This window comes from Trypanosoma cruzi, genomic scaffold, assembly GCF_000209065.1.
Source record: "Trypanosoma cruzi strain CL Brener 1047053517087 genomic scaffold, whole genome shotgun sequence".
NCBI classification, from domain to species: domain Eukaryota; phylum Euglenozoa; class Kinetoplastea; order Trypanosomatida; family Trypanosomatidae; genus Trypanosoma; species Trypanosoma cruzi.
Genome location: NW_001849447.1, coordinates 792,639 through 816,323, shown reverse-complemented (window position 1 = coordinate 816,323; position 23,685 = coordinate 792,639). Strand labels below are relative to the sequence as shown.

General features: G+C 49.3%; 11 protein-coding genes across 11 annotated transcripts, besides 35 other annotated features; all 11 read right to left on the bottom strand.

Annotated features, from left to right (window-relative positions):
• On the bottom strand, positions 1 to 855 carry Tc00.1047053508897.119 (FKBP-type peptidyl-prolyl cis-trans isomerase, putative; the record flags this gene model as incomplete). The annotated part of the gene is made up of 1 exon (XM_805801.1): positions 1 to 855. A coding segment is annotated over one exon (855 nt), but the record flags the coding sequence as incomplete, so codon positions are not given.
• Positions 1 to 929: a sequence feature (heterozygous, non-Esmeraldo-like haplotype).
• Positions 930 to 1,777: a sequence feature (haploid, non-Esmeraldo-like haplotype).
• Positions 1,222 to 1,264: a microsatellite.
• Tc00.1047053508897.110 (macrophage infectivity potentiator, precursor, putative) lies at positions 1,425 to 2,015 on the bottom strand (the record flags this gene model as incomplete). The annotated part of the gene is made up of 1 exon (XM_805800.1): positions 1,425 to 2,015. The coding sequence occupies one exon, from the start codon at positions 2,013 to 2,015 to the stop codon at positions 1,425 to 1,427; it is 591 nt and encodes a 196-aa protein (XP_810893.1).
• Positions 1,778 to 3,412: a sequence feature (areas merged during assembly that could not be assigned to a particular haplotype. This can correspond to areas where the two haplotypes were merged or to regions with more than two copies in the genome that were merged during assembly.).
• Positions 2,249 to 2,276: a microsatellite.
• Tc00.1047053508897.100 (dynein light chain, putative) lies at positions 2,401 to 2,739 on the bottom strand (the record flags this gene model as incomplete). The annotated part of the gene is made up of 1 exon (XM_805799.1): positions 2,401 to 2,739. The coding sequence occupies one exon, from the start codon at positions 2,737 to 2,739 to the stop codon at positions 2,401 to 2,403; it is 339 nt and encodes a 112-aa protein (XP_810892.1).
• Positions 2,927 to 2,955: a microsatellite.
• Positions 2,956 to 2,982: a microsatellite.
• On the bottom strand, positions 3,098 to 5,161 carry Tc00.1047053508897.90 (hypothetical protein, conserved; the record flags this gene model as incomplete). The annotated part of the gene is made up of 1 exon (XM_805798.1): positions 3,098 to 5,161. The coding sequence occupies one exon, from the start codon at positions 5,159 to 5,161 to the stop codon at positions 3,098 to 3,100; it is 2,064 nt and encodes a 687-aa protein (XP_810891.1).
• Positions 3,413 to 3,548: a sequence feature (areas merged during assembly that could not be assigned to a particular haplotype. This can correspond to areas where the two haplotypes were merged or to regions with more than two copies in the genome that were merged during assembly.).
• Positions 3,549 to 6,679: a sequence feature (areas merged during assembly that could not be assigned to a particular haplotype. This can correspond to areas where the two haplotypes were merged or to regions with more than two copies in the genome that were merged during assembly.).
• Positions 4,985 to 5,020: a microsatellite.
• Positions 5,115 to 5,159: a sequence feature (A-rich).
• Tc00.1047053508897.80 (hypothetical protein, conserved) lies at positions 5,206 to 6,552 on the bottom strand (the record flags this gene model as incomplete). The annotated part of the gene is made up of 1 exon (XM_805797.1): positions 5,206 to 6,552. The coding sequence occupies one exon, from the start codon at positions 6,550 to 6,552 to the stop codon at positions 5,206 to 5,208; it is 1,347 nt and encodes a 448-aa protein (XP_810890.1).
• Positions 6,680 to 7,060: a sequence feature (areas merged during assembly that could not be assigned to a particular haplotype. This can correspond to areas where the two haplotypes were merged or to regions with more than two copies in the genome that were merged during assembly.).
• Positions 7,061 to 12,273: a sequence feature (areas merged during assembly that could not be assigned to a particular haplotype. This can correspond to areas where the two haplotypes were merged or to regions with more than two copies in the genome that were merged during assembly.).
• Positions 7,068 to 7,148: a sequence feature (T-rich).
• Positions 7,184 to 7,219: a microsatellite.
• Positions 7,396 to 7,436: a sequence feature (A-rich).
• On the bottom strand, positions 7,457 to 8,029 carry Tc00.1047053508897.70 (ADP-ribosylation factor family, putative; the record flags this gene model as incomplete). Its single annotated transcript, XM_805796.1, has 1 exon — positions 7,457 to 8,029. One exon carries the CDS (start codon positions 8,027 to 8,029, stop codon positions 7,457 to 7,459), a length of 573 nt encoding a protein of 190 aa, XP_810889.1.
• Positions 8,235 to 8,256: a microsatellite.
• Positions 8,371 to 8,402: a microsatellite.
• Positions 9,154 to 12,537, bottom strand: Tc00.1047053508897.50 (hypothetical protein, conserved; the record flags this gene model as incomplete). Its single annotated transcript, XM_805795.1, has 1 exon — positions 9,154 to 12,537. The coding sequence occupies one exon, from the start codon at positions 12,535 to 12,537 to the stop codon at positions 9,154 to 9,156; it is 3,384 nt and encodes a 1,127-aa protein (XP_810888.1).
• Positions 12,274 to 12,393: a sequence feature (areas merged during assembly that could not be assigned to a particular haplotype. This can correspond to areas where the two haplotypes were merged or to regions with more than two copies in the genome that were merged during assembly.).
• Positions 12,394 to 14,077: a sequence feature (areas merged during assembly that could not be assigned to a particular haplotype. This can correspond to areas where the two haplotypes were merged or to regions with more than two copies in the genome that were merged during assembly.).
• Positions 12,588 to 12,611: a microsatellite.
• Positions 13,026 to 13,058: a sequence feature (CT-rich).
• On the bottom strand, positions 13,135 to 15,996 carry Tc00.1047053508897.40 (hypothetical protein, conserved; the record flags this gene model as incomplete). Its single annotated transcript, XM_805794.1, has 1 exon — positions 13,135 to 15,996. One exon carries the CDS (start codon positions 15,994 to 15,996, stop codon positions 13,135 to 13,137), a length of 2,862 nt encoding a protein of 953 aa, XP_810887.1.
• Positions 14,078 to 14,385: a sequence feature (haploid, non-Esmeraldo-like haplotype).
• Positions 14,386 to 15,790: a sequence feature (haploid, Esmeraldo-like haplotype).
• Positions 15,791 to 17,030: a sequence feature (areas merged during assembly that could not be assigned to a particular haplotype. This can correspond to areas where the two haplotypes were merged or to regions with more than two copies in the genome that were merged during assembly.).
• Positions 17,031 to 17,960: a sequence feature (areas merged during assembly that could not be assigned to a particular haplotype. This can correspond to areas where the two haplotypes were merged or to regions with more than two copies in the genome that were merged during assembly.).
• Positions 17,119 to 17,166: a sequence feature (T-rich).
• Positions 17,178 to 17,197: a microsatellite.
• Tc00.1047053508897.30 (ABC transporter, putative) lies at positions 17,632 to 19,416 on the bottom strand (the record flags this gene model as incomplete). Its single annotated transcript, XM_805793.1, has 1 exon — positions 17,632 to 19,416. One exon carries the CDS (start codon positions 19,414 to 19,416, stop codon positions 17,632 to 17,634), a length of 1,785 nt encoding a protein of 594 aa, XP_810886.1.
• Positions 17,961 to 18,647: a sequence feature (areas merged during assembly that could not be assigned to a particular haplotype. This can correspond to areas where the two haplotypes were merged or to regions with more than two copies in the genome that were merged during assembly.).
• Positions 18,648 to 22,305: a sequence feature (areas merged during assembly that could not be assigned to a particular haplotype. This can correspond to areas where the two haplotypes were merged or to regions with more than two copies in the genome that were merged during assembly.).
• Positions 19,452 to 19,475: a microsatellite.
• On the bottom strand, positions 20,146 to 22,437 carry Tc00.1047053508897.20 (signal recognition particle protein, putative; the record flags this gene model as incomplete). The annotated part of the gene is made up of 1 exon (XM_805792.1): positions 20,146 to 22,437. One exon carries the CDS (start codon positions 22,435 to 22,437, stop codon positions 20,146 to 20,148), a length of 2,292 nt encoding a protein of 763 aa, XP_810885.1.
• Positions 22,306 to 22,456: a sequence feature (areas merged during assembly that could not be assigned to a particular haplotype. This can correspond to areas where the two haplotypes were merged or to regions with more than two copies in the genome that were merged during assembly.).
• Positions 22,394 to 22,414: a microsatellite.
• Positions 22,457 to 23,124: a sequence feature (areas merged during assembly that could not be assigned to a particular haplotype. This can correspond to areas where the two haplotypes were merged or to regions with more than two copies in the genome that were merged during assembly.).
• Tc00.1047053508897.10 (GDP-mannose 4,6 dehydratase, putative) lies at positions 23,048 to 23,685 on the bottom strand (the record flags this gene model as incomplete). The annotated part of the gene is made up of 1 exon (XM_805791.1): positions 23,048 to 23,685. A coding segment is annotated over one exon (638 nt), but the record flags the coding sequence as incomplete, so codon positions are not given.
• Positions 23,125 to 23,685: a sequence feature (heterozygous, non-Esmeraldo-like haplotype).

Genomic DNA, 23,685 nt, shown 5'->3' with positions numbered 1-23,685 from the left:
TGCCTCCGCTTCCTTCCTTGTCGTTGTTCGCCTGCTCTCCACGCTCTCGACACTAACACGCCACACAGTTGTCGCGGCCGGTGGTACGTTTTCTCCCCCATCCGGGCCGTACACCTCCTCCGGTGCGCATACGATCTCCCACTTGTCACCTGTGCACATCAGCGACACAACTTTTTGAAAGCACAGAAAAGATTGCTGCAAATTATGCCCTTCCGCTTTCTTTCCATTCACATAAGTTGAAAAGAACCGGGTGCCATCGGAAAGAAAACCCACAATGTGAAACCGCAATTTCCCTTCTTCGCCAACACACCTCAGTTCATTTCTAAGCTCACGCCACTTGTCGTCTGTCTCGTCTTCGTCGCCGCGCCAACGGTTGTCATTGTCTACCTCGGGCAGACCAATCTTGACTTGAAACTGCGTGGGAGTAGTACCAGAAATGGGCACTCTTCGCGTGATGGCACGGAAATGGATGCGCGCCCCTCTGTAGTGGGTAAAACTGGGGTCCAGTGAAGCGTTTGCAAGGAGCGCCTCACCCTCCCGTGACCAGCGCTTGGTCAGATAATCGGTGTACCTTGTTTGCAAATCATCATGATTCGCGAACATCATGTACGCGTCGTAGCGCCAATTACCAACAGCAAGTAACAGCACCAGCACGGCAAGCCACACCGCGTAACTTTCCATCACACCACCCATAAGCCGAGAAGGGGGCGGCTGAACATGTTGTGGGTCCGTGTTAACGTCATGCGATGTTCTTGTCGCGGCAGCTGCAGTTTCTGGCAACGCATCCGAAAGAGTTTCTTCGCCCTCCGATGCGGAGACAACACCACCAGAGGACTTTTCAGAGTCCGTGCTCATGAGTGACGTCCTGTCGCAAAGCTAAGAAGCCGCACAGACTTCGCTCCCTCTTCAGTTCGTGGGTTTTGAATGCACCAAAAGCAAACACACACACACACAACGCACGGAGAGAAAAGAAAAAAGAAAAGCAATGACTGACGTAAAAAATGAGCAAGAAAACAATCAACATGGAAATATAATAGAAAACAAACAAACAAAATATGCCGCCTGACCCACTTCTTATGTGCTTAAGGTGAACAGGAAAAAGAAAAGAATATCCTCTTTTTTCTCCATTTTGCATCCCTTCCAATCGCTCTCATTTTTACAATTTCATTATACTCATGGCACTTGTCAGCTCCCCAAACAATCCAATGAGCTAAGACATGCAAAAAAAAAAAAAAAAAAACCAAATAATAAAAAAAAAGAAGAATTACTGCGTGTATTCTATTTCGCCCATTCGATCCAACACGCACACGTACATATTATATATGTATATATATATAAACAGCCACGCCTCCAATTGCATTGCATACAAGGCTGATTCGCACAATTGAACATTTATTCCTCTCGAACTCACGTATGCTCCATAATTACATGTCTTCTCGGTCTTCTTCGGCCTTCCGCAGTATTTCATCCACTTCCTCTGCTGTACGTCCCTTACCACCGTCCTTGATGCTGATGAGCTCGACGTCAAATTCAAGGGGCGAATAAGGGGGAATCATCCCGCCTCCTCCCGTCACACCGTACGCCAAGTCGTAGGGGATGAAGAGGCGCCAACGGTCACCCTCACGCATCAGCTGCAGCGCTTCCGTCCAGCCCTTGATAACTTCATTAGGGCGAAATGTGGTGGGCTTTCCGCGTTCCCGTGAGCTGTCAAAGACGGTGCCATCGCGAAGGCGGCCCGTGTAGTGCACCTCGCATTTATCATCTATGGCAGGAGCGCGTTTGCCGGAACCACGAGCAATTCGCTGAAAAACCAAACCGGATGGAAGCTTGACGGCATCCGGCTGAGCCGCCTTTTGTTCCATAAAGAGACGACCAACACGCTTTCGGTAGTTATTCATGCGCTCTTCGTGCGACGCCGCATCCCCACTCACAGTCTGCACGCTGGTTATACATGAAAGAAACAGGACGCCCAAAAGGCAGAAGGCCATTTTGGAAAAATAATTCTCTCTGTGCATGTCACTTATTTGCGTTTTTTTTTTTTATGCTAATACGGCTATAATTTGCAGAAATCAAATAGTTGTGTGCGTAACTAAACCAATAAGGCAAAGAAACACAGCGATTCACCATGAGTGGAACAGACATATGCACAGTAAAGGCAACAACCAAAAAACAAACATTAGAAGGGAAAGCCACAACACTGGTCTGTACAGCGAAAACGACCAGTATGTTCCTCGCTTTTCCTTCCCCCCTCTCTCTCTCTCTCTCTTTCCTTCTCTTGTTGGCACTCACTTTTGCTTTTCCGTTTTTCTTGGACTTCCTTCTGCCTGTGAGCAAAGAGAAAAAAAAAGAGTAATGCGGCCGCAAGAGCACGCTGTTCCTTTTTTACATTTCAACCGTATCTCACTGCAGCCTTCCTATGGCCAGATCATCCACGGGAACATAAAACACACGTTCCTCAAATGTGTCAACAGTGCGCCATATTAAAAAGGCGCAGTCACCAATAAGAAAGTAGACAAAGTACTGGCCATCGTGACCAACGTACGAGCCAAAGGAGCGGCCTACAATGCAATGAAAGCGGGAACCGTATTTGCTGTCGAGCTCACGCTTGATAAACTGGGCAATGGCGGTTTGTTCATGTAGTCCCAACTCATGCAACGCATACGCGGCGCAGTCTATGCAGTCTTGTTGAAGTTCCCGCGACATGGCGGATTCCTTCACCACAGCGACGGTGCCCGCCATCCTCCTCGCACTCTGATGCGTTCTTTTCTCCTTTTCTTCCCCCCTCCGCCCCCCACTCCTGGACTTACCAATCAACCCTCCAACACAAACGACGGCGCTGCGTTATGGGGCTGACAAAAATTAAAAAGGGGCAGTTGGGAACCAAAAAAGGATGCAGCTGCATGCAAATTGCAGAATACACAGCCAAAACAACAACAACAACAACAACAACATCAAACACAAACACACACATACACACACACAAAAAAAGATATCTTTTCGTCCCATCCTCTAACGCGCCTTACAGCAGAATTCTTTTTTTCGTTTTTTGTTCTTTCTTTGCTCTCCATAAATCCCCGTGCGGCAGGCAGTGTGCATGTCATGGGTGTAGATAACCCTGGTAAAACCTCACATCCCTCGCAACAAATTCCTCCAAACCGTCTAACTTCAACCAAACTTTCCTCCCGCACCGTGGAAACGCAAGAACTATCGGCATCTTCCTTTTGCCTTTTGTGCCATTTACACGCGTTGGAACACCATCGCCTGCACTCCCGTCATCTTCTGCTTCCTCACTTTCTTCTTGTGTAGCTGTTCCCTGGGGCTCTAGAAACGAAAGCCATCGTCTTCTACTTCGCACAGCTTCCCCAAACAACACATTTTTAATTTCGGCTTCAATGTGCTGTGGCCACAAATATGATTCCGCCATCGACTCCAAACGGTTGCTACTGTTGTTACCACCGTCAATTGTGGTGGCTCCGTCATCAAGCGTGATGGTCTCCCAACGCGAGGTATTGAAATCAAACAAAGAATTCCTCATACCGGATGAGGCGGCCTGACTCCCTAAAGAGGACAAACAATTTATGCGTATTCGGCGATTTTCGTCGATGACACGGGAGGGCGAGTAGTATCCATTCCAATCTTTGCCATTTGTAGTCTTGTCATCTCCTGTTTCTTCCACGGAGCATGGCAATGTACCCTCTTCTCTTCTGTCTTCAGCATTCTCTCCGTTGCCAGTCGCTGCAGCAACACCTTCCCCATCAGAATCAGCGTTAGATAAAGAACCGTTGGAGTTGATTTTGTCCCTGGTGGCACGCCACAAGCGCCAAATTTCCGCCTCTTTTCTTGCACCAACTTCTTCTTCCAGTTTAAGTAAAAAAAGTTTCTCTTTTGCCAGCTTCTGCAGGTTGCAAGGTGTCAACGGGGTTAAAAGGCTTTTAAGGCACCGCCGTTTCTCATCTTGCCTTGCCAGTAGACTCTTCTTTCTGCACATTAAAGCTACACGAACAAATTCCACCTCTCCGCCGGAGGCAATATGTGAAACCCAGGGTGGATTTACTACCCCTCTGCCAGCATCCACAGAAACACAACCATCATTTACATCTTTTACGCTTTCTTCACGGGGCAACGGCGCATCCCTGTTGTCTTCTGTCTCTCTTGATGAGGTGGATTGATCTGTGGTAGTCTGTAAAATATTTACACATGCTTCCCCGCCCGCTTCCAATCCCGCATCCACATCTGGTTCATTCTCCTTCTTCACACGAATTATCTGCGGATTTTCGACATTATTTACCAATACGCATCCATGTGACTGCGGCACAGATGGACCCGTTAAATCTGACAGCATCTTTGTCTTATCCGTGGGGTTCTCAAGTTCCTTTCGGCGTCTTGTCTGTTCCCTTGCGAGCGACTCAAATTTGCCACGTAAAATCGGCATGAGATTAAAGGCAATAACACCAGCACTCTCATCGTCCAAGAAGGCGAGCGGGTAGGCCCGCTGCAGTTCCTCTTCATGCTCCACGTAGAGCTTCTGCTGGTCCGCGAGAAACTCCTGCTCGGCCGCGTATTGCCTCTCCATACTCCCCGTAGCAGCCATACCATTACGCACAAAGTTATCCAACCCCGTTTTTCGCGTCCCTTCACTTTTTATCCGCCTACTTTGCGTGCGGTCAAAATGTTCCCTGTCACCTGCGCGCTGCAGCTGAAAGCGTGCTCGTGCGGCAAACACTTCATCCTCTTGCTGTGCGACACGCTCCAACAGGAACCGACGGAAGTTCCGCATGGCAACCTCGTACACATCGCTTGTTCCACACGGGGCTAGCGTGTGCCCTTTGCAAATGGCTTTCTTAGTCATTTCCCTGCGTTCTTCCCTTCCGCCAATTGTATGTGGCTCTATTTCTACTCCCTCAGGGTGCAGCGCGGTGCGGCTGGACAAAACCACACGATGACACCACCCCACAGACGGGAGCAGACAGTGGCGCTCCCCATCAAAAAAAAAAAAAAAAAAAAGAGAAATAAAAAGAAATGCTTCCAGTGTAGAATGGCATACTTCATATTTCAAAAGTTCTTCTCGTTGAGAGAAAACAACCCCGCCCACTCCGCCAATCCCACTCGTTCGTTTCCCTTCTCGTTTCGTTTGGATTTCTTTCTTTTCTTTTCTTTTCATGGTTGCACTCACTACTTCTCTTCCGCACCGTATAACACCACCTCTTACAGGGGCGCAGCGGCTATGGTTCCGCCTTCAGCGTCGCGTGGGTGCATTTGGAAGAGTACCATGCGGGACTGTTGACACTTTTCTGGTGTTGTGAATGGCAAAACTCGTTCTAACGACATGATTTCCTCGCTCAGTGCCCTCATGACATCCGCTGGTAAATTCCAACTTGAAACAGGTGCCAAGAAGTGATCATAGCGCTTTGAAAACATTTCTTCATGGACCCCCATGAGTTCCCACTGTAGTCCATATATTTGGGACTCATACTCATCTCGCTCCAACGTACTCAATGGCACCTGCAATACCCGTTCACGCTCGCGACTGTGACGCATATCTTTAATCTCATGCTGAAGCTGACGAATTTCATTAAGAAGACGATTCTTGTATTCCCGTTGCTGTGTGAGAGCTTCTTCGTACTCCGCTGTTGCCCGCTTCCACTTTGCCTCCTGCTCGTGACGTTCACTCTCCCGCTCAGCATAAAGTTGCTCATATCGCTCCTTAAGAATCCGCAACGCCTCCTTCTCCTGTTGCTGCTGAAAAGCATGTAGATGCATGTCTTCCACATCTGCCTTAGCGGAGTCTTCAGCGGTGGCCTTTTGCCGTTGAGTGATCTCCTCCTCTAGCGACCGAATCTTCTCCACCATCCGCACCCGTTCTTCCTCGTGCTCGCGGCGCAAATTCTCCACAATTTGAGCGAGATCGTCAGCGTGCTCTCTTTGCCGGTGGATCTCATCCTCTTGAAGCTCACAAAGGTCCCTCAGGTCCGCACACTGCTGCTGCAGACGGTGGATTTCCAAATCTTTTACCTCAACCGCCTTGTCTTCATCCGTCTGCGTCGTCGCTGTAACATTATTTCTGCATGCCGTCATGGTCAACATTATCATCCGTGACTTTTCCTCCCGCTCCCTTTCAAGTTCAACGCTTTTCGCATCATGCAGTGCCATGACGTTGCGAAGTTCTTCCCTCGCGTCCCGCAGCGCTGCCTCTCTTTGTTGTAACTCCTCCTGCATTCGTGTCAAGTCCGCGCGCAGCGGCTCCACCACCGCCAAAAACTCATCGCCTTTACGCACCGTGCCGCTAGGCCCTTCCCCCTCCGACATGTACGGCACAACAAGCTCCGGCCGAACAAACACCCCCTGCCCTGCTGGACACGAAAAATACGACTTTCCCATCACACTGCCATCGTTGCGGCCGATGGTGCCAAACAATTCAATGCCCATCCACAAACCAGGAGCAAAGTCTGTTGACCCCACAAAACGAAGAACACCCCGGCGCCTCTCCGTCTGCGGCGGCACCGGCAACACCGATACAAAGTCCATCAGCTCGCATCCGCTCGCCTGCGCCATTCTTCTCCAAAGTCTCCACCGCCGCCCCACCACCCTTTACAAAGAGCCGCAGCAAGAAGAGAAACCACCGAAAGCAGGAGAGGAGCTATGGGCACAAATCACCCAATCGCAACGCTAACACCAACAACAACGCCAACAACGACAAAGAGAAGCAAAAACATGGGCAACGCAGGAAAAAAGAAGACAAAAAAGCAAAAAAAAAATGGAGGTTTATAGAGTTTGTCCCGCAAAATAGCTGCGCAAATTTGCTGTTTCAACACCCAAATTCCGGTTGCTTTTCCCTGTTCTCCCTCTCATTTTCCACGCCTGGGCAAACCACACCTTGAAAATGGCACACACACACACACACAACAAAACAAGGGGCATGCAGAGAAAAAAACAAAGAGTAAGACACTGAAGAAAAAGGAATAAAAAAAGCCAACTGAAACCGTCAGAAAATAATCATTCCCCTTCTCAGTCAACAGAGGAAAAAAAAAAAAAAACAACAGCATTCCAAACAAAACTATTCCTCCTACAAAAAAAAGAAAAAAGAAAAAAAAAAGAATACGAATAATAGCACACGCAAAACAAAACAAAAAAAAAAAAACAACAAAAAACGACACCGCTTCGCAACAGGCCATACACTGAAAAAAACAACAACAACAACAACAATAACAAAAATAAAAACTGCAATGCATCTGAAAATAAGATGGCGAAAAATCTAAATTACCGTACGATCTGATGGTGATGATGATAAACCGTAAGATACTTGCACACCAAACTAAAGGTGGAGAGAAAGAAATTAGCTTCTTTCTGTCCGTTTCTCACTAATTTCTCCACACCCAAATATCCCCCTCCCTCACCTTCTTTTCTTCCCTTTTTTTTTTTTTTTCCTTTTTCGCTTTCGCCTCTTTGACTCTTTTAATTAACTCGACGAGGAAGCCTTGGAGTGCCGCATAAGCCACTTGAGGGTCACATCGATGTTCGTGTAGTCCTTCGCACTCACACTATAACACGCCGTCTCACGGTCGGCTGCAAGTTTCAAAAGATACAGCTCCGATATGAGAGTTTCTGCCGAACATGCCCCTTCCAAATCGTTTTTGTTTGCAAGGACGAGCAGTGGAATCCCATAGAGAGAAGGCCGCCCCAGTAGGTCGTGCAGACTACGCCTCGCTTCTTCAAAGGAGGAAATATCGGATGCGTCTACGACAAACACAATGCTCTGCACGCCACGGCAGTATCGTTCCCACATGCCACGAAAGCGTGGCTGGCCACCGATGTCCCACACCTTGATGCAGACGTTGCCCCGAGTCACTTTGCGAGTGTTGAGGCCTATTGTGGGAATCGTGTCGTGCAGCCGCACGGACTCAGTTCCATCTGTGATGGCGGCCAGAAATGTCGTCTTGCCGGCGCCCTGGAGACCGACAAGAGTGACCTCCATCTCCTGCTGCCAGAAGAGGCCCCGAATCCATTCCAATATCCAAGCTAAGAAGCCCATCAGACCGCCGTCCAACCAAACAGCAAAACAACAACAACAAAAAAAAACGATGAGCCACACACAATTGGAAATGGCGCTGCTCCCACCAGTTGGAAAAAAATCAAACAAAGAAAAAAGAAGTTAATAAAAGAAAAGAAGAAGATTCCGCCGCGTAGTGTCCTCATGCCAGCAGATACACATGTAGAGAGGGGTCAACACACACACCAAAAAAAAAAAAAAAAAAAAAATGGAAAAAGATAAGTAAAAACTGACAACAGTACAAATTAATCACCAAACAAGTCGTTTCTTTCTGTTCATTTGCTTTCCCCTTAGGCGGGAGGCAAAATAAACCAAAGGAATGTAAAAAAAAAAAAAGAAAAAAAAGAAAAACAAACCCGCTTCCCACTTTTTGTGCATGGCAGCAGCGTTATTTCTTTTACAATCTTCGTGGAGACAGCGAGAATGAAGAAGAAGAGGAAGGAAGGAGCGTCAAATCGTTTTCATAGACGACTTTTTGAAGTCGTTTTTGAATTTCTGACATGAACATCGCTCGCCGTTTTCGCACAGTCTCTTCTTGCCTCTTGCGTTCCGAGATCTTCTGCTCCAGTTGCGCAATGTCTTTGGAAAGTTTGGGTTTCACGGTCTCGTCAATAAAATCAAACTTCGATTCACACTTACTGAGGCAAAGACGAAGACGAAGAAGTTCGTCCTGAAGCTGTCGACGCCATTCCCGTTCCTTATCTAATTCACTCTGCATGTATTGTACCGCTGCCTGCTCATTTACTCGGTCATTCGTACGCTTCTGCAAGGAATCAGAGAGTTGACGTGCCTTCAACAACAAAGTTCCCCCATCGCGTGAGGAGGCTCCCGCCGGCGAGCCATCAGCCAATTTCTCACGGAAACGAGAATGCAAAGATGATACGCGTGCATGTCTTGAGGGTGACGCGCTGTCCCTCCCGTTTATTTCTTCCTTCTCTTCCGCTTCTTCCATTCCTTGAGGGTATGAATCGGAGGCAAACGATCCGTTTATCGTCATGTGACTGCGTAAAAAACGCAGTATTTCCAGAAATTTTGTATACGCTGCATTGCAACGTGTGCGCCGAGACAAGTGACATCTCCAACACACTTCCGTCTCTGGCCTCCGCTTACAAACCAGACGCCATTCTTCTTTCTTCCTCTTCCGCTCTCCCATCCTTTGCTCGGGTTCCCTGCCGATGGGGCGAGAGAATATCTAATACGCTTCGTGACAAACTGCAATGTGTTCTATTACAACCCCCCACTTCAGCTCCCTCTGCTGTCTTATGCATATTACCCCCAGATACACTGTGATCGTCATCGTCATCATTAGCAGAAGAAGATTCGCCGAGAAAAAGGCTATATGCAATATGAAGCAGCTGTGACAATTGCACATCTATTTTTCTATACGGAGGTGAATTCACTGCATCCTCTACCTCTGCGTCGCGTTTGAATGCTCGACAATTCCGTCCTTGTGCTTTTTCGCTGAGTGATAAATCGGCTCCCCCATTTATGAATTGGTGGCTTCCGTTACAACTGGAGCACGGCTGCATTCCATCCTGCAAGTGAGCACACCCGCAGTTTGCAAGAGACGAATTCTCTTTATTTTGCACCTGAAGCCTTTGAGAGCCAAACCGATCACCGTCACCCGTGCGGGTTGCCTCTTTTCCCTCTTCCCTCTCCTCGTTATCGTCATCACTACCTACAAAGCTATCCCCACGCACAGATCGCAATATTTGCCTCACCGTGTTCTCAAGTAGCATCTCCCAGCGATAAATCCTCTCCTCCGCAACTGTAGAACCATTTGACCCCTGCTCTGCCGGCGTGCCCTGAGCGATGCGTGAAAATTCGACACAACACTTTTTCATCTGGCTGTGAATAAGACGACGCAGCTTGCGATTTTCGTCTATTGAACGTGAAAGTGTTTTCTGCAGGGTTCGGGCCTTTTTTGTAGTGATTGAAAGTGCCGTTCGTAACTCGTCAAGGTCCGATGATCGGGAAGCCTTACGTGACTCCAGCAACGTAATATCGCAGACATCCTTTAACGTAGTGGAACCTCGTTGTTCTCTACCGGCGTCAGCCTGCTGAGAAGACAGGGTCACCAGAAGCGCGCGTAGCCGTTCATTTTCCTGTAGAAGAAGACCTTGTTTCTGCAACACGTCGTTGATCGTCGTGCTACTCGCCTCAGGGACAGGACCCAGATTCACGCCTTTGGTAGATGAGGGCGACTCACACAGACCAGAATATTTTGGGTAAATTTGATTTTTACGAGCCGTCTCCGGTTGTTCCCATGAGTTACTGGCATTCTCTTCGTCACTCTCGACAACTTTATTTATCGCCCCTTTCGGGTCGTCTTGATTGCATCGAAAAAGTTGCTGCACGGGATATGGGCGGGTATTTCGCTCTGGCAATGATGAAATAGGCCCGGTGATTTTGGTGACCAAACCCGTTTTTGACTTTAATTGCTGTTGAATTGGATTCATCCCTGTCCCCTGCGACGGTGTGGGGGGTGAAAGGTTACGCGAGGGCACATCGTTGCCGTCCCTGCTTACAATATCCTCGCTTTCAATAACAGCAACCTCCGATGGCGGCAACTCAAAAACTGGGGAGTCTTCCGGTTGTGGACGCCGCGGCTCTGTCTTTTCTCTTCGCCGCGGAGAAGACCACAATTGTCTCTCCACTTCGGGTCCGGTTTTTTCTAGAGAAAGAAGGGATTCATGGAGTCGTTGTTTTTGGCAAAGCAGTTGTGGTGGTTGTATCTCCGTTAAGGTTGGAGTTGCTGCCTTGTGGGGGTTGCCTTTCCCGTGTTCCGTACTAAATATGGAAGACACATCCGCCGTTTTGGAGTTTGAGGACATGTAGGGCTGGGCAAACTGATTCGTTGCACGCTGTGCAAACAAAAAAGCACTGCGAGCCTGATAATATTGATCCCAACCAGAGTTGACACACACAATGAGCAGACATTGACCGATTCCTGCAGCTATACACTGAATAACGTTAGTGCTGTTTGTGTCGGTGCTCATCCACCAGCTACCTTTCTCCATTGAAGTATTTGTACTAAATGAGACAACCCGGGCCGCATTCTGAGAGTGGGTGGAGATGTTACTACCCCCAGACGGCGACCTGTCGCTAAAGAGACGACGTCTTTCCTTCGATAGACGCAAATTACGTAGACTTTGCAATAACTGATGGGAGTAGTAAATTGTGGATTCAAACAGGTAGAGAAGAAGTGGAGACTCTCGCAGCGGTACCCAAGAGAATTGGGGGGGTGTTGATGTCGTTGTTGAAAATGACGCATCCATATGTCGATCCGTCGCCGTCACGCAATTCGCGCACTGCGTACGAGCATCGTCCTCTTCCTCCTCCTCTTCTTCTTCAGCGGAAGCCATCTCGTTTTGCCACTTTGTACACGCCTGTAGTGCACCGGCCAAAGCTCCCAACTCTTTTGCCCCTTGTTTTCCATGTGCGGCGGCGGTGCTGTCGGGAAGAAGTATGAGGTGAAACCGCGCTTCCTTTGGAAAACCATCCCTCTGCCAACCCTTTAATTTCTCGCTCTTAGCCGAGTGCACATTCCGAGGTCGTGATACCCCTACCCTGCATCTCGAACTCCTCGAAATAATAAACGTAAGCACCAATGTTGACTTCACGGCGTGATCCTCCTTCTCTGCGTTTGTGCGCAAAGCACGTGGAGGGTCAATGCGTTGCAAGGCACGCAGAAGGCACGTGGAAACGCTGTCCTTATCCTCCAACGTCTGTCGTGTAGGCTCAACAAAATCCATACCCTTTGGTTCATTTAATGAGCGTCGCGGCTCTTCCCGTTTCAGGCGTTGCAACTGAGTGCTGTCATGCATGACAGCGTTGGGGTCTAACGCATCCCCCACTCCCCACGCGTGGTATAAATCCACAAGTGAGAAGGAAACTTCACACATATTCTTCTCCAGGGTCTCCGTGTCCATGGCAGTGGTTTCTTGAATTAACGCCAAAGAGGTAGCTTTTGCGAGATGAAGGAAAAGTGCACGGCGCTCTGTGGCGGAATGACTGCCGTAAATAATAACCGTACGACTCATGGACCAAGTCTTCTTACAAATCCTCCGGCACCTCCTTGCAGTCACGGTATCCCAGCCTTTTTGAGAAATGCCGGGTCCATTGGAGTCCGAACCAGCTGCTGTAGTAGTTTCTGTTGTTGGTGTCAGTGGTCGACTTTCCATTCGAGGCTCGTTGCTGCACAATGGGCGAAGGAAAACACGGCACAGATCATATATCAAAGGGGCCACTTGAGTTACAAAGATATTCCCATGATGAGGGCTGATTGCGACGTGGCCAAATCGGAAACGTGATCTCGACTCATACAACTCATGTGCGGCGCCACTTGCGTACTTCAACGATGCCTCTGTTGAGATGAGGGACGCCTCACATGTGGCCTCGTTTACGACAAGACAACGATTCGGTAGGTGTTGCTGACTATCACGATGATCTCGTCTGTGGGGCAGCGTAATGTGCAGGGCAGTAAGCATTAGAACTGCGGCGCACAGATCATGAAGTGACTTCTCCCTCTTTATATCCTTGTGTGTGTGTGTGTGTGTGTGTGAAGAGTCACTGCAGTGCTTCTTCGCGCTTTTCGGCGCAAGACGCGGCGGGCGCAGAGAGACAAAGGCTTCCAAAAAATAAAAATAAAAAAGGGAATGAGAAATCAACAAACAAAACACCTGCAATTGGATGCGACGCACAAGAGTCAACTGGAAACTGAAATGCCGCGGCAGTGATGCGATGGGGATAAAACAAAAGGCACGGAAAAAAAAACCCAACAAAACTCCACAGACAGACGCTTGCACGCACAATCAAACAAAAAAAAACCAAAGAGAGAGTAGACCGGCCTCTAATTGGACCGTTTGACTCACCAGCGGACCCATCTTCTTCTGCACGAGGCACACGCTGTTGTCCAAACGCATTTCCCATCCAAGAGCCACCACAAATGTCCGAAGTGCCATTTTCACATACACGCAGAGAGAAAGAAAGAAACGAAAAAAGAAATAAACTGGAAACACAGCTGATTATATATATTTCCCTCTTTTACTCCACCCCTCTCACTCTCACTCTCTCTAAAGCACTCATTACCTAAGGGGCCCATAAGCACCACTGCCGGTGTTACCGCCTTCTTTCTTAAAGTTCGAGAGGAAGTTCATTGTGGTTACTGTGCTACGAGCCGCCTTAGCAAAGCGTGAGCCAAAGCTCTCCTCTGCTGTTGCTGCTGATGTCGCCCCCGCCGTTGGCATCGTCGTCGTCGATGCGTTACCGTTGCTCCCAGCACGGCCAACCAAATTACTAAAAGCATTCGAAAACCCACCTGTTGAAGGATGCTCGTACGTGTTGGCTGTCGTCGGTGAGAAAATGTTTGAAATTTTAATTCCACTAGGACTACCGTTACCTGCTGCAGCGGATTGACTCGTGGAGCCTGTGGCGATGCCAAGGGAAGATTCTCGCTGCATATCGCGTTTTGTGGCTTCAACCACTCCTTTTTTGGAAAGATTTGCGATCCACGACCTGACGTCCTCCCGCTTTCGCCCCTTCAGCTCCACAAGCCGCACAAAATTCTGAATAGAGCGGTCATCAGGTAGCATAGCCTCGTAATATACATCAACAAATGTATCCACCGAGGCGTCTACCTGTAAGACCTTCAATGTGCGATTTAGCCGGTCAAATTCGCGTCGCACAAGCTTTATGTATCCCGTTAGATGCGATGGAGCAAAACGGTCAGGATCGTTATAGTTTGGTAGCTGCAAAAAACTTTTCTCAAGCGCAGCGGAGTCCACCCGCATCAGGCCTAAAGCAAAGTCCGGCGGAAGACGACGCATACGATACAAAGTGTCTGTAAACATGGGGATGACGCTGTTTGCCACTTTGTCGAGAAGAAACCGCAAAATTGGAGAGGGCAGTACTGCCGAGCACACCAATACCATGTCGTGCAGCACAGCACTCATGGAACGGATAGGTATGGACTCATCGTGAATATCCTGCTCCTCAGGTCGACGATTGACAAATGCCGCATTGCTGTATTCCACAAGAAAAGGTGCCAATTTTAACTCTGTCCCTTGCAAGATGCATTGGATTGCCCCGCTGTAAAGGGTGGAGAAGGCCTCGGTGACTTGATCAAAGCCAAGTTCCTTCGCAGGAACTTCACCACGGGCACAAACCTCGTCTCCAAGATCTTGACTTGTCGATTGGCAGAGATCCGCCGTATTTACAATGACACATGCGCGACGCATATCTTCTCGTGAAGCTGCAGGGCTGGGGAGCAGTGTTGTAATTGTTTCTGCAAAGCGTATAAGATGCTTTCGCCAAACAGCCGCCATCTCTAACAATACGTCTTGCTGAGAGATACGGATGGTACGCTTAAGACTTTCCTTAATGAAAATAAAAAGGTCCTCTGCTACTGGGAGTGTTGCACCGACATGAATATCCCCCTCGATGCTCCACCCAGGCACAGCTCCACCCGCCACGGCATTTGTACTGCCGGTAGCAATACTTTCCACGTCACTGGATGACCCCACAAGAGAGTGTGAAAGGGCGTCACCCATCAATTTGTCTTCATTACGGACAAAAAGGTCCATGTGTGCCTTAAAGGAGGAGAGAATCATCCCATTGTACCTGTAATCAGGCACCTCGCTGCGCCCGGGAAATTCCTCCTTCCACGCCATCATACGGGTGAGGTCACGCTCAATGTCAATCGTCTTTTGAAGAACGTACGTCAACACAACCACGTCAATATTACCAGCGGCCTCACGAAGAAGATAGTCGAGCTCTGCTTTGGTACGAAGACAAAACGTCACGCAGAGTTCCTGCGGAACACACCAATGACGTGGAAACACATTGAGGAAAAGTCCCTCATTATGCTCAAGAAGATTCCGAATGTACACATATCGTCGTTCTGTGCGCTCCAACTTTGCATCTTCCGATCCACGCTTAAAACGAAGCGAGTAAACCTCCAACATTTTTTCAATAAATTGATCGCGTATTTTCCGAATGCTTTCCTTCCCAAGAAGGTCTACTACTGCGCAGGCTTCTGCCATAAGCGTTTCATCCAGGGAATCAAGGGAAATGTCCCCAAAAACCGTGTGACGAATGTAATGTTCCATCCGTCGACATAACTGCGCCTGTTTATCATTAATTTCCCTCACCTTTGATAGATGCTTCATGCTATCAAACATAACGGAGTATTTCTGCGCTTCCATTAGCGCGTCACGACATTGAATGAACTTGCGGCGCTCAAATGACGTGGACAGTACCTGTAATTGCAGCATCCACAGCTGCATGGAGCGTAGTGTGTTGATGCTCACCGTAAGATTTGTTTTCGCCGTGTCCAATTCACGGATGTGGTGGCAAAGCTCGCGCACGGTATCTTCACTCTTGGCTGTTTTCGCCTTGATGTCCGAGACACGATCGTACAGTGCGACAACGGCAGCCTTTGCGTTGTGGAGGTCTCTGTCCGCGGTGGCGGCGTTGGTCGCCTGCGCCTCAACCGCCTTCAACAAATCGTTTTCTGTCTTCGTCAGGCGGCTTGTCATCTCCTCAAGAAATGCGGGTAACGCGGCGAGACTGGATTCGTCGGGGAAGCGGCTGTTGAGGTAATCCACGGGGTCGAAGTCCGGCTCGTCAAACGGGTCGCGTGGAGGACACACCTCCGCAAGGGCCTTTTCAACGGCGTCGCTGAACCGCACTTTGGAACCGTCCGCCATAATATATGTATATATGTATTTAAATAAAGCACAATGGTGTGTAGATGGACGCCGAGTGCCTGAGACGCCTGCTCCGTCAGACACCAACACGGAACTGCAGCGCAGGCCTTCGCAACTGGTATAAACCGCTACGCTTCCCTCTTCTTCACAGAGACCTCTCCTTCCGTTCCTCAGCCAAAAAAACAGAAAAAAGAAAAGACAAAAAACAAGCACTTCAATTAAACCTTCTCCTCGGCTCATTCAAAGAGTGCAGCCGCAACGCACAATTGGGGATGACAGCCTGGTTCAATGCACTCAACATGCTCGCACACCCCAAAAGGGGATTCACTCCACACTCATGCACACACACAAGAAGTGGCAGTCTTTCGGGCTCCGCAGCCGCCGGACCCCTCACCGTGTGGAGGGCAGTCGTGGCGGAGTGGTCGGCATCTTTGGAGGCAACAATCAAGTAAAAAAGAAAAAAAACACGGTTATATAAACAGGACACGGTATACTCCACCTGACTCCATCCGATAGCACATTCCTTTCCACAAGATTCCAAGAGGCAAGAGGTGTACAGCCACCGCACTGCGCTGAACACCCGAATTCGGGGTCCATCAGCAAAAACACATGCATTGCAATGGTGGGTTTCGCTTCCAGCCCCATAACGGCGGCCCACGGTGCACGGCAGTCTTTCGCGTTGCGTAACACCCTGTTCCTTCGACACCTCTCACTCATGGTGAAAAATGCCACAAAATATCTTTTTTTTCTCTTTTCCCCTTTATCTCGAGCAAATTCGATGGCAGCATGTGCCCTTCAGACCTCATGGTGTTACAACTGTGTGTGCCTCAGCAGAACGCGGCTGGTCCGGGCGCTGGTCGATGCCGTCAGCCCCGCGCCAACAACCGCGACGATCCCGTAAGGGGAAACATTGCTGGCTCCTGGCTTCCCCCTGACAACACTGGGGTAATTGACCTCAGCACAAATTTAATGCGGCCGGCATTGCCACGGTCAAAGTACCGACGACTCCCGCCGTCGCCGACGGCAAAGCTCCAACAGTTTCCCAAAGCTGAGCTTTGAAACAACAACAACAAGAAAAACAAATTTCACAAGAAAAGAGATATGACGGCGATGGCATGCATTCATATATACACGTAGGCAATTATGCACAGAAGAGACAAATAATACTCTTTCCACGGCGTATCCAATCAAACCAGTTCAGACGCAAATATATGCATGTGTGCATTAAGGCCCGGAGTCATTGCCAATTGGTATGGTGACAGAAAAAAAAGCAAAATATTAAACAAAAGCAATTGACACACAAACACACACGAGTGCCCCTTCACAAATTAGCAATATATACCGCACCTTAAGCTTTCAAACAGACAAAAACAAAAACAACAAACCAACAAAAATAAATAAATAAAAATAGGTGAATTCAGAAAAAAAAAAAAAAAAAAAATGCAACATTGTGTAATGAATGCCTCCAAATGTCCGCATTTTTAAGAAAAATCTGCTGGTAATGGCGCTCTTTGCGCCTTATTCTCTTTTTTTTTTTTTTTTCTTCCCCTTTCTTACATTAAATTCCTCCCACCACAATTTATGCTCCACTCCACACACAGTCATTTCTAAATTACACGCAGGGTGCCATTCGATCAGGGCATTTGTCACCATTCATTCATTGCTTCATCTCCATCCAGGGGGTTCGCGTGCTCTTTTTATCATCCCGATTTCCCCCGTTCTTCCAATGCAGAAAACTACGGGTAAAAAATAAATGAAACATACACATAAACACACACACGCCTAAACAGTATGTGCTCGCATCTCATTTGTTTTATTCCACCCCCCGTCCTTCCCTATTAAAGCCCTTCTCTCTTATCTTTCTTCCCCTTTTGTTTACTTCCTTTTGGCGTAGTCTTCCGTCATGCGGTTCACCTCACGCTGGACGTGCTCCTTATAGTCGGCAATGTCGCCATCAAACTTGCGGCAACTTCCCTTATCCACAATCCAAATTTCATCCGCAATCTGCGCAATGAGACGGAGATCGTGCGAAACGACCACGACAGCTCCCTCAAAGCAGTTTACAGCGTCCGCCAAGGCGTCTATGGACTCAATGTCCAAATGGTTTGTCGGCTCATCAAGGATCATCAAGTGAGGAGTTTTAAAGGCCATCCATGCAAACACAACGCGTGACTTCTGTCCATCTGACAGAGTAGACATTGGCGTCATTTGCAGCTTGCCGGAAACACCGAAACGTCCGAGGGCACTGCGCAGAATAGTTGGGTCCGAGACAGAGGAATATTCCTGACCCATCCACTCCAGTGGGGTAAGAGACATGTCAATTTGGTCTACAAAATGCTGGTGAAAGCGGGCAATAACACAGTGTGCATTCTTGGCCACATAACCGGAAGTTGGCTCTAGTTCACGACACATCAGTTTTGTCAGGGTTGTCTTACCAGCACCATTGGGACCTACAAGACAAATGCGGGACTCCATATCGATTCCAAGCTCAAGATCCCTAAAGAGAGGATCGCGGCCGGGGTATGCAAAAGAAACCTCACGGAATTGCAGCATCGGCGGCGGCAGAGGGCCCGCGCAGGGAAATCCAAAGTTGACCTGCCGATCTTTCGCTATGGACTCCGTCAGACCGCCACGTACCATTCGGGCAAGCGTTTTCTCTTTTGACTGGGCCTGGCGAGCAAGTTTGGCGCTGCCATGACCGAATCGGGCGATATATTCCTTCATACTTTTAATTTGGTTCTGTTCCCACTGAAAACGACGCATCTGATTGCTCTCCTTCTCCGCACGGGTGATGCAGTATTGGTCATAGTTGCCATCGTAATACGTGAGTTTGCCACGGGCCATGTGAGCCACTTTCGTGCAGACGTTATTCATAAAGTCCTGTGAATGTGACACCATGAACAGAATCTTTTTAAACTTGGAGAGATAATTCTCCAACCATACAACGGCCTCAATGTCAAGATGATTCGTCGGCTCGTCCAGAAGAAGAACCGTTGGATTTATAAAAAGGGCTTGCGCCAGTGAGATACGCATACGCCAACCACCAGAGAAGGACTTTGTCAGCCGCTGCTGCATCTCAGGCGTAAATCCCAAACCAAACAGAATTTTCCCGGCGCGTGCCTCCGCCGTGTCCGCGTCAAGTTCATCCAATCGCTTGTAAATTTCATCCATGCGCATGTTCACCGCCATGTCTTCCTGGTCCGCAAGTGCCAACTCCTCAAGTTCTTTTTCCAAATTCTCCTTTTCTTTATCGACGGACACAACGGCCTCAAGTGCCGTGATATCCGACGCCTCGACTTCATGTGAGACAAAGTAGCGATCCACGTGCTTTGGAAACGGGATCTCGTGGTATCCGAGCACCTTCAGCAGGGTGGACTTCCCACACCCATTGGGGCCCACAAGACCGTAGCGGTGCCCCGTTACAAGGTTCAGCGTCGCGTTCTCTAGGATGGAAACACCCTGATAGCTAACATCAATCTTTTCAACAAGGATATCGCTCACGCCATCACGAAAGACAGGATTTGCAAAAGACACCATCGCCCCTGAGCTCTGTGGCACATTTAGTTCCGGATTGGCCTGTGATCCCGACGACGACTTCTGCTGCTGCCCAGTCACCGCTGTTGCCTCCTGTTTTTTCTTCAGATATTTTGGCTTTCCCATTATGATGGATGATGGTGAAAACAATAACAACAACAATTATTATTATTATTATTATTATTCTTTTTCCCTCCCTCTTTTCTTTATTTCTCTTTATTAACGATAATAAATTAAAACGCTCAAAAAAAAAATCCTTCTTACTTTCTTCCCTCTCTTTGTTGCTTCTCACTTTTTAAATCCCTCTCGCTCAAACGGACAATAACCGAGCGTGTGTGTTCTTCGGCTAATTGTATGGGCGTGCGTACGTGTGGATATTCACCGCCTCCAAAGGAATCCCACGTATCAATGTTCTTCCTTCACAAATGAACACTCACCGTCGCGGGGGAGGAATTCACGCAAATGTGATATATTTGAGTGTGGAAAGGGGCACGAGAGGGAAGAAGGGGAAGAGCACAGCAGCAATAAGCGGCAAAAAAGTCCCCACAGCAGGCGGAAACAACATGTTGGTCACAAGAAACAATAAAAAGCAACCGCAACAAAGACAACAACAAAGACATAATCATGTCGTGCTGAAATATAGGTTTCCCACGAAGGGTCATGAGCAAACATTTTTTCCCCTTCGGCGGTGGTGGCTCCCAACAAAAACAACAACAAAAAATTGTTAACTTTCCACCTTTTGTTTTCCCTTTTCTGTTTTCATCATGAGTTCCTTCCCGACGTCATTACTTCTTGTCGTTTATTCAGAAAAGGTAGTGAATATGTTATATATCTAACGACACACCTCTGACATCCCTAGTGCGCTGCCGCCTTCCGTTTTTCCGCCTCATGGCGCTTCTGCTCTTGTTCAATCGCGCGCAGGCGTTTAAGCTCCCGCTTTCTGCGCTCCGGCAAGTCTTTGATGTAAGAGCGATGTGACATGGGGATCCAACGCTCCGGGTCAAGGCGGGCGTCGGCGTTCTTTGGAGGACGACGCATTGGACGGCGTCGAGAGCGCTTCACCTTGGCGCCATTGTTATTGCCGTCATGACCATCCGCTGAGATGCGATGATACCCAAGCGCCTCAATATGCTTCCGGGATGGCTGCTGTGACGTTGCTTCGGCAATGGATGACGCGAGCAATTTCTTTTCCGTTTGTGTGCCAGTAAATCCAGCCTCAGGGATCGTTTCCATGCAAGTCCGTGCCGCCTGCATGTCGTAATGCGAAAGACACAACGCCAACAGAGCCCTCGCTTCTTTGTCGTTTTGCAGCACCGGCAGAGCACTTTGCATGTCGCGGATAACATCCGCTGCGTCTGCGTAAAGTCCTCTTGCGGTCAAAAACTGCACGGCCCAGAAAAGGATCGGCTTCACCACGGTCCCCCCCTTTGCTGCTGCTGCGGCAAACTCTGTGAGAAGCTGCTTTGCTCCCTTCACATCGCCAAGTTGAACTTTCCACGTCGCCAGCGTCATCAGAGTACACGGTTTTTTCCGGATTTCTTCTGGTGCAGAAGAAAGAGACTCAATGGCATGTTCAAGATCCCCGTTTTCGAGAAAAATCTGTGCGGCAATAAGTGGGAGCAATTTTCCCACAGAAGGGTTCCGTGCATGTTCTTTCTGCGCCCTGACACTTTGCTGGTAGTTCTTTAGGTACTCCGTGAGGGTTTTTTCGTCAGGCTGCCGCTTCTTCTTGCTCTCGCGAACTGCCAGCGCCAGCTTCAGTGAGTGTGTAAGATCTGAATCCGGGTACTCGTTGGCAATAAGTTCCACCTGCCGCTTGAATGCATTGAAGTTTCCCGTATGCAAAAGAAGCATCGCCGTGTTGTATCGCACCAACAGGCGCTGTCGGGATGTTAATCGGTTGTTCACAGCCGGATTCTGCGCCGACTTCAGTTTACGATGCGTGTCAAAGAAATCGCGATGACGTTGAATGGCTGTCCAATTGATTGACGCCACCGCAAGCGTGACGGCCGACGAGGGCCGGTACCGCAGCACCAAGTTGAGAAGGGCGGTGGCATCCTCTTCATTATGCATGGCGTAGTGCACATATGCCGTCTGGACCCAAATGATGGCGACGTCATTAAAAAATAAACGTTCCGGCGAGCCCTTAACGTCAAGCAACGACCGAAGCTCCGTGTCGCTTCTTGAACAGGCATCTTGAAAAGACCGCAGACGACTTGTGGGATAAGCTTTTGCACAGAGAGATTCTGCCTGCTGTAACGTCTGAAGCGCGGCTGCGTACTCCTGCACCTCCAGCTGTGCCGTCGCGGCATTATACAATAAATCAGCGTTCTTTTCATCTGCCGACCGCACGATGGATTGGGTCCTTTGCGCGTCAATGGCGGAACAGGCGGCCGCATAGTTCGTCTGTAACTCTGTCTTTTCATGCTCGTCCCGGAACTTTCCCTCCGTCAGTAGCGCCTCGTAGATGCCGGCGGCCGCCTCATACTCTTCGAGGTGGTAATGCAATTGCGCAAGGAGATGCCGCGATGGCACGTGTTCCGCTGTGTGCGGGGCATCGTTCATCAAGACATGTTGTGCCTGGCGGTGCTCCAGCGCCCTGTACAGACAATAGGCCTTTTGAAAGGCATAGTCCTGCGAGACCTGAGGCAGCGCAGGGTCCACGACGGCAATCTGATCAAGTACCGTGAGCGCGGCGGCGTGCTTGTCTTGATGCAAAAAGCAGACAACTTTACAACGAAGGGCAAACACATGTTTGGGGTTCACCGAGAGAATCTTCTCAATCGTCGTCAGTATCTTGGATGAGTCGCTGCCGTCCACCAGCAATCGCTCCAGCTGCTTCTCCCACTTCGCCACGTCAGACATAATTAAAGAAAAAACAAGAATATGAATCTTGTGTGTGCGTAAACACTTTTCGTGGCCCCGTGTGATAAGAACGTGTACCCGCGCCCCGCAAACAGTTGAGAAAAAAAAAAAGGAAAGGAACAAAACGGAGCTCAACCCACACATGCGCGTACACACACGTCTCTCCAGGTGACGTACAACGTTCGAACACACCGCCAGCCACAAAGAGTCTGATAAGGGGACGCAATCACACACACACAAAAAAAAAAAAAAAAAAAAACAGCACAAAAATAACAGTACCATACCGCATGAAGACAAAACAAAACAGTGAATGGTCGTTATAAATAGCAGTTCCGTTCAAAATGCAAAGGCAATTGACGGGGAGGGACAGCTAAGCCGACAAAGTAACAAGCGGTCCTGCAAAAACAGACGGCGTAATGCAGCGCAACAACAGAAGACAACACAGAGCTTCTCCCTGTACTTCTGCCCCTCGTCACCGGAACTTTTCCCTCTCCTCCATCCATCCTTCCCTCTCATCTCCGCCTCAGCGCTCGCAGCAATTCCCCAGTGACGCGTTCCCTTCTTCCTTTCGTCTGCTCCCTCGTTTCAGGGCAAAAAGCCCTCGCTTGTTCTGTCATCTGCTGCCTCACCCGTTCGCCACTCCTCCGGCGTCCCCTGACACAGAGGCAAGCGTGAAGTAAATGCCCCACCGCCCATCCACCGCCATGTGCCAAACGAGCACGGAGGCCAAAACAGAGGCACAGTCGCATATTTTTCCCGCAGTTGTGACTGCACCTCTTCGGGCTCCTTTTTCTCTCTCATACTCCGCAAGAAAAAAAAAACCGCACGCAAGAGCAACAGTCACGCACATTCCCCTCCCCATGCACAGCTCTCCGGACACATTCGATCCGCCTCATCGCCATGCGTCCGCACCGGTTTCCGTATCGCGGATCTCCTGCTGCACCATTTCATCCACCAGCTCCCCGAAGCTGTACGTGGTCCTCCAGCCGAGTTCTCTCTCGGCCTTGCTGGCGTCGCCAAGCAGCGTTTCCACCTCCGCAGGGCGGAAGTAGCGCGGATCCACACGAATCAGCGGCACTTTCTTCGGATCCGCCACGTCGTACGCGACCTCATCAACGCCGCTGCCGGACCACTCCAGCTCGTAGCCAAGCTTCCTGAACGTCAAGTTGCAGAACTCCCTCACGCTGTGCTGCTCGCCCGTCGCCAGCACCCAGTCGTCAGGCTTCTCCGCCTGCAGCATGAGCCACATGCCGTGCACGTAGTCCTTCGCGTGCCCCCAGTCACGCAGGGCATTCACGTTGCCAAGAAGCAGCTCCTTCTGCAGACCCTTCTTGATGCGCACCGCAGCCCGCACTATCTTCTTCGTCACAAACGTCGCGCCGCGTCGTGGCGACTCGTGGTTGAACAGAATGCCGTTGCACGCAAACATACCGTACGACTCACGGTAGTTCACTGTGATCCAAAAGGCGTACAGCTTCGCCACCGCGTACGGGCTGCGCGGGTGGAAGGGCGTCTTCTCCGTCTGCGGCA